General features: G+C 38.5%; 1 protein-coding gene across 2 annotated transcripts; it reads right to left on the bottom strand.

Annotated features, from left to right (window-relative positions):
- Window positions 1–2,767: 2,767 nt before the first annotated feature.
- Window positions 2,768–6,846, bottom strand: LOC133823213 (uncharacterized). 2 transcript variants are annotated; one of them, XM_062255858.1, is made up of 2 exons: window positions 6,591–6,846; window positions 2,768–5,514 (listed from the first exon to the last, which is right to left on the bottom strand). In XM_062255858.1, the coding sequence occupies exon 2, from the start codon at window positions 5,459–5,461 to the stop codon at window positions 3,377–3,379; it is 2,085 nt and encodes a 694-aa protein (XP_062111842.1). In that variant the 5' UTR covers window positions 5,462–5,514; window positions 6,591–6,846; the 3' UTR covers window positions 2,768–3,376. The 2 variants fall into 2 exon arrangements, with proteins under 2 accessions (XP_062111842.1, XP_062111843.1); XM_062255859.1 differs by having other exon boundaries at window positions 2,768–5,451; window positions 6,591–6,843.
- Between the last annotated feature and the right edge of the window lie 1,168 nt (window positions 6,847–8,014).

Genomic DNA, 8,014 nt, shown 5'->3' with positions numbered 1-8,014 from the left:
TGAGGATATTGGAAGTAATAGGAATTGTGAGATGTTAATTAAGATTAACGGGACAATTGGCTAATGAAAAGTTTTCCCTTAGGGCATCAAAAGACCTAGGTTTGACTAAGGGGTAAAAGGGTCATTTTTAAGCCTAAGGGAGGTTAAGTGCAGAGCATAGTGGAATGAACACTCAAAACTTTCAGCTCTCTCTTCTCTCCTTCGATCACTCTTTCCCTTTCTCTCTCTCTCTCGATTTGATTTTGGGGCAAGGATAGATAATTCAAAGCTTGGAGTTCTAGAGCTTGAGTTTTAGGATTGAATTACAATAGCTAGAGCGATTCAAATCACAGGTGAGGTAAAGAACTTTACACTTTTTTTTAGTTGGTTTTTCTCTATGTTTTTGGCTGTTTTTAAGCTTGAAACTTGAAGATTGTGATTGACTTTTTGGTGGTGTTCTGAATATGTTAAAGTTTGGGTTTTATTGCTGAGATTGAGGTGGGATGTTTGGAAGGATTTTATTTGGTTTGGTTGAGTTTGGGCTGAAGAAAGAACAAGGGTGCTGGGTTCGCAGGGGCGCGCCGCGACCCGTGCAAACCCAAGAGGCTTGGTGAGGCTCTGTCTCGGAGGCCCTCTTGGGCATGACGCGGCCCATGCCTTGGACCCAGACATGGGTCTTTCTGCTTGGGAGGCACACTGCGACCCTTAGGGGCAAGTCATGGCCCGCCTGGCCATTTTTGGCAACCTTGGATTTTAATGGCGGGATTTCAAACCTTAAGGCTCAAGATCGATCCTACTCCCTGGTTTGGTAGAATTCGAGGTCCCAGAGGCTAGGACCTGGTCCAGAAGCCTTTATTTACTCATTATTGATGGGATTTTATATTTGGTTATGACTAGGTTACAAATAGGGGTTCAAGGTCTGGATCGTGCTCAAGGGTCATTCTTAAGTTATTTTACGCTCGGACTTGAGGTAAGAAAACTACACCCATTATGTGACATACATGATTATTGATGAAGCATGTTGAGTGCTCTATATATGGATATTTTTTGTATAGTGAATGCTTGTTTGCATTACTTACTTGAGAAAGACATTGACTTATCAGTCAATGACAGCAATAGCGTTGAGCGCTGGTCGCAAAGCATTGACTTATGAGTCAAGAGCGGCAATAGCGCGTCAAGCACTGGTCGATATGATTAGATCTAATCAGCAGAGCGTTACACGCTCATCCGACCCCATGGTCGTAGAAAACTAAAGCGCTTTACTAGTTATATGGCTAGTTACTCATAGCTAGGGCAAAAGACCCAGAGTGACTTTATGGTCACATGGCTAGGGCAAAGGACCCCAGGTTGACTACATGGTCATCTATTCAGGGCAAAGGACCCCAGGTTAACTCTATAGTCATCTGATTGGGGCTGCGGGCCCCAGAATGATTCTATAATCATTTACTTGTACTTGTATGCATGCAGTAATAAGTTTTCTTACTAGGCATTGGCCCACGGTGCTATGTGGTGCAAGTAAACGTAAAGAAAAGTTCACCCAGTCATGAGTGGAGAGCTTAGGTGGTGACGTGTACATATGCGGCCACTTGACCACCACGACCAAGGTTTCTCAGAGGAACTAAGGTTAAACCCTACTTTTGCCGCTTAGTTCGGCGAATTGTAACTTTTGAGTTGTAATGACCATTTTGGACTATAAACAACTTTGTAAACATTATTATGGGATCCCATGTACAGTTTAACGTTTTTAATAAAATATCCATTCCTTTTGACCGAGATGCTAACCTGGCCCATTAATTACATTTAGATGCATAAACTTAGATGCACGTTTATGGGATAAAGACTCGTTTAGTGGGTTAAGCACTATTTAAAATACACAATGTGACGATCTTGGCTAACCAGGACATTACAGTTGTTCAGTTATGTCGTAATATGGTCACACAAATATCATTCGGGATAATAAGACAAAGGTAAATACCATTTTGACTCCTATATAGTGCAAAAGTTATCGATCAGACCATCTGTTACGTTAAATGACAATTCGGACCCTGGTTTTGTAAAATGAAACAAAATAATAAATTGAATCCGATTTTGGTCAAAATAATTTCAAAAAGAAGATCAATTGTTAGGTACTTAAAGATACGATAGGCTCAAAGAAGCAGAGAAGATGACCGAGACGTAAATAGGGAAACATTATATTTAAAATTAATTTTATTAAAATCAAACTCAGGGTATTATGTTGTCCTATTTGGCAAAACCCAACATCCAATTTGTTATTTAACAAAACAGAAGGTTCAATGGATAACTTTTGCACAACATAAGGGCAAAAATTGTATTTGCCCTTAAAACAATAAGGTCTAAAAATAGAAGTTGCAAAAGAATTACCATCACTAAGTCAGCAATATGCACAATCTCATTTGACTTCAAGCTTTTAAATGATTTCGTCTCTTCATAAATAGCAGATGCATAGTTGAAATAAATACACAAGTGCTCTATTAAATTTGCAAAGCACAAGATCTTTAGAGAACATAAACCGTGAAACACAAAGGTAGAGGAGTATTGAAAGCTAAAGAATTTGCCTATGTATTATAAGTAATGATATGTGCACTTAAAATATACACCTAAACGTTACACACAGTGACGTGACAATTTATCCTAACCAACCACAGTTATTAAAACTAAAACCCTCTATTTTAAAAAAAACAGTATCACATCGCTGTGTAATATTTGGCTGAATATTTTGAGTGCAGACATCATTACTCATGTATTATATAGAAAACAAACTATAAAATGGGTTGACAATTTGACATGTTGATTCCAAGGACCTTCTAGAAACCCACACATTTACAGAAAAGGATGGATGCCTTAAGATACAGTAGCCCACGCAAGTTTACTTTTTCATACATAACAATTACAGTGGGAAACTTCAATGATTCAAATCTTTACAGAGGAAATATCAATAACAAACTCGTCATGAGTGCAGATAGCAATGATCTTTTGATCCCAGAAACAGAACTAACTGCACAGAACCCCGAGCCCCTTGAAGTTCTTGTAACCAGAAGAAAATCTCCGGAAACAGGACTGACTACCCAAAACCATGAAGCAGCTAAAATCGATGTCCAAAAAATAAAAACAGCTGAGACAAACCGAACCATCATGGATGAAATGATGCTTGAGCTTATACGTTGAACACTGACCAAACGTTCTGTCGTGTTTACCAACATTTGGTTCAAAGCAGACTCGAGATCATGGCATGGTAAGGGTCAAACAGTCACATGGTTATGAAAAACATCCCGCAAAAACCAACATCAAAGGCAATGGCAATGAGGGAAAGTTAAAAATCCATATGGTCAAGAGTCAAGACAGTTGAATTATAATGCTCAACATGGTGGCAAAAGTTCTAGCCTGATGTATCAATTTCCTTTCCATAGTCTTCTTCTTGAATATTTCTCTTCAACCTTTTCAACCATATAGCATAGTCCATTGGATATGGTGTGCCACATAGACTGTCTACATAATCTGCAAATGCTTTTAACACAGTTGAGACATCACCTAATTTCTGCTGAATCAATCTCCTTGACCAAACAGTCTCTCTCCACTGCAAAGCCCCCTCAACTGAATCAAGGTCAGGTAACTCACCACCACAGCAAAAATATAGCATATAAACAAGGCTCTCTGCATCTGAAGCAGAACAAAGTTTTCCCTCCTGCAGAGCAAAAGTTGAGGAGAAGTGGAGGTTCATTGCAGGACGGTCCCTTTCCTCTAAAACAGCATGTCCCCAACCAATAAGGACAAAATAAGGATGCCTCGCTCCAGTTCTCACACAAATCACATTCTGAGGTCTGATGTCTCCATGCCGAATTCCTGCAGAAGCAGCAGTTGAAAGTGCAGATAGGCAGTCATGGCAACACCTGATAGCCTCATCACTACCAAACTGACCTCCACTTATCATATTGTCCACTGTTTCACCAACTGGACTGGTAACTAGAATTGGTGTGCCACACCAAGGGTGTTCACAGTTTCCACCAGAGCTAGATCTCTGACACTGACCAGGATGGATAATCCTGCCGGATGCACTCAAGTCAGGTAGATACTTGCTAGATAAACCTTTCTGTTTCATGACAGTCAATATTTTAGTCTGCCTCTGAACTTGATACCACAAATCCATACCTTCCCATGCTGGTTCCAGTTTAGAAGGATGTGAACCAACATATAGAAAACGATTTTTTCCCGGTTCTTCCACAGGTGAGGCAACATAATATGGATGTTCTCCTGTATTATAAACTTCGTTGATCTGGTAACCCTTTTGCCAATTTGAGTCCTCCAACCATAATACAGATCCCACCTCTAACTTCATCAATTCTTCCGACTCAATTTTGACAGATTCATCCTGGACTTCAACAATTTCTGGTGAAATACTGCGCTGCTGGAACCTAAAAAGACCATTTCCATTCACCTTGGTATCACCCAACTGCCTCTCAGCCCTTCTTGTTTGCAGGCGAGAACCATGATCAGCAGCTAAATCCTCAACTGAGTGATTGGGAAGTCCAGCAAATTGAATAATGGAGTGGAAGGTAGCAAAAAGTACCTGTAAAGCACCAATATCTCCCCAATTGGCATTTCCTAGCTTGTTCCAGATCCTATCAATTGGAGACACTGCTATTCTAAAATGCTTTTTAACCCATTCTGCAGCACATTCATAAACATTATTGAGATTGAACTCCAACTTATTCAGATCCCCTTCAACCTTGACAACCCCACCATATTGAGAATCAACAAGAATAATATAAACTGAGTTTGAAGTCTGAGAGAAATTCAATCTACTCGAGCTTCTTGATAATAACACTCGGATAGCATAGAAAAGAGCCTCACCTAAGACAGCAAGCAAGGGCTGCCCATCATTGTCTGTAGGAATGTTTCCAATACCAGGCCTAAGAAGAGCCAATTCAAGAATATGATCCCACTTTCCATGAGGATGTCTTGGATTCCTCAGCAATATACCAGTACCACAAAGACCTCCAAGCTTTCCATTAGCAATTGACTTCTCGGCTTGATAAAATTTCAGGTTTTCATTGTACAGACAAGCAACGGTGAAAGGCATGGGCTCCTCCTGACCCCAAAATGCTTCCCACAAGCCCTTCACGCTGGCATGCAAAAAATCTTCAACAGCAAAATAAGCAGTTGCTTCCACAGCCTCAGATGTTGAAGCATAGACAGCATTTGGCATCCTAATCAGCTGTTGAAATGAAATCCCTTCCAATGCATAATCAAATTTTTGCAGGTCTATCAGCTCAAAAGGAACATCAAAAGCTGGCTTCTTGGAGGATGTTGATTCAAACCAGTCTTCGAGGTTTGCAGTTAGCTCTTCACTGTCCACAAATTTACGAAGAAACTCCTTGCAATTTCTAGACCTACTGCCAGATACACTTGACCTTCTTGTTCCAGATCCTATAGACTCTTGATCAGGGGACCCACCTACAAACATAGTACCACAGCACCATCAGCTGATTGAGCTCTATGAGAACTCGCATGAAACAGCTTTAGACAAGAAAGAGCAGTATTATATTTGTGAGAATCACAAATGTAAAAAAATACAAAGAGGCATGTCTATTTGTTTTGGGCAGATACAATACCAGCATCAATGCATGTACCAATAATTAAATCAAAACATCACTATCATAACAAGGTATGAGTAGAAGTGCATCAACATGTACATAAGCGCAGTTACCCACGATAATGACAAAGTCCAGGCCCTGTAATTTAGGTTCACAGCTAAGTCTTAACTCTTAAGAAAGACATACATACAAGTTAGAGTACCAAACAAAGTCACGAACTGGTATGCTATTTCATTCAAAACCGTATATGAGACTTCATCTCACATGACTCTTAAGTGATGAAGGAAAGAACTCAATAGTTTTCTGGAGATAACTTCCAGGTACAGATCATTTCATTAAAAAAGAATATCCCCCCGTTTATTGCAAACAGAAAAGGTCCCATTGATAGGGAATAAATACAAGGCTTAGCATATTTTTCAGTACATAAAATGAGCTAAAAGATTTGGAAACAAAACCTGCCAAGTTAGCTCAAGTAAAATGACACCGGTTAAATATAATATCAGTGTAGTTTAAATTCTCAAAGGTTAGGGTAGGAAAGCACCAAAATCCGAAAAAGGTACCCTTACATAATTCTATGAAGTATGCTAATTTTCATAAAACTGAAAAACTTGGCAGTTCTAAGCCAATCCTAATATAACTACAGTAGACCATTTTACATATAGAAAACAAATACAACCAAAACAACAATTCGTTTTAGCTCCATACAACTGATGGTTTGCAAGGTTAAGATCCAAAGCGACAACTCAATCACTCGCTCAGAAATCCCTCGCCATCCCTACTCCAATTCCACTAAACCAACGACATTTATTTAATTTTCAAATGAGAATCTTTGTAATCAAAACAAAATTGACCATAATTCCAAGTCTACCCAAAATCAATTACCCATTCCCCTCAGCTGCAAAACCCTAGAATTACATACTTAATACCCGGAAATTTTGGTTAAGTTAGGTTCCGTTTGAATAAATAGAATATATATCTATACACATAAATAAGGCTCACCTTCCATGGTAGGTTAGGGTTACAGTTAGGGAATTTCCGGAGCCCAAGAGATATCTCATTGACCAAACATTCCTAAATGCCTTCAACACCTCCGCCGATCCACCCTCTCTATCTCTATCTACTTTCTCTGTCTTGTATGGCAACAAAAGACAACAATTTTTCGTTCTTTTTTTTTTCTTTTTCTGCGGCCGGCATTGGCAAAATATGCTTAGGATTAAGGTGGAGCAGTTTTAGTGACCTGTGAACCTGTCCTGGAGCAAACTTGTGGGGTCAGCTCAGAAACTCACCGGTTTAATTACAGATATAGTTGAACTAACAATTTTTAACAAAATTATGTCAAATTAATTCTTTTTGTCTTTAATATACTACTTCACTTACTATCACCTTGCTTTTTTTTTTTTTTAATTATAGTAAATGACGTAAAATAATGGCATGACAAAGTTAATGTCATCATTTTTCCAAAATTGGGATTTTTACACTTTTCATTACAATTTTTTTTTAATTACTATATTAATATCTATCAACATATTTTTATTTTAATATACATATCCTAATCGAATTTATATTTTAATTACTTGTATATTCTATTTTTAATACGGTTATTTGTCTTATTTATTCATTTGCGTAATTTTAGCTTATTGATGTCATTACTTACCTTTCAAAATTTTATTGTCTTTTTGTTTTTTTTTCAAAAAAAATTCTGAACATAAAGCTTCTGACATTTTCCTTTCCCCAAAAGAAGCTATTTTTCCCATTTCAAAATCAAAACCCCAATCTTCATCCTCTTTCCATTCCCAACCGTGAACCCTTGTACCCAAACCCATTTTTGTTTTTCTTCCTCCATTCTGATGGTCTAAAGCGGAGCGCCGGAGACACTCTCTCCACTGAGTTGCCCGGAGAAGGATGAACCGTTCAATGATGACTTTGAAACCGACGAGTCCGACGATGAAAGAGTCCCCCCCCCCCTATCAACATATTTTTATTTTAATATACATATCCTAATCGAATTTATATTTTAATTACTTGTATATTCTATTTTTAATACGGTAATAAGGCTTAAGGGCCTTGATTAGCGTGCCAGGAGGGCATGATGGGATTTATGTGTGATTTTATGAGTTAAATGCATGATTATGATTTAAAGCATGTTATATGACTATTTGATTATTTGAGATGCATGACTATGTATATTAGTATGCACGTAGGCCCAGATTGTGTTAGAAGGGCATAATTGTAATTTTGGCCATGTTGGGCATAACTGTATTGATATGTGATGATTGTTGAGACCACATTGTGATGTGGATGTATCTGTGATTTGTGACTCGAGACGATCCCAGTGAGCAAACTAGCGGAAAGCCGAGGCGGAGATTTATACTCGGCTCGGGGCGAGCCTGGGGGTATAAATAGGAAGCTAATGAGTATATTGG

Source organism: Humulus lupulus, chromosome 3 (genome assembly GCF_963169125.1).
Source record: "Humulus lupulus chromosome 3, drHumLupu1.1, whole genome shotgun sequence".
Classification (NCBI taxonomy): Eukaryota; Viridiplantae; Streptophyta; class Magnoliopsida; order Rosales; family Cannabaceae; genus Humulus; species Humulus lupulus.
This window is presented reverse-complemented; position numbering and strand designations above follow the sequence as displayed.

Excerpts from the sequence above, each read along its gene's own strand:
- LOC133823213 (XM_062255858.1), bottom strand. The coding sequence starts at position 5,461 with ATGTTTGTAGGTGGGTCCCCTGATCAAGAGTCTATAGGATCTGGAACA.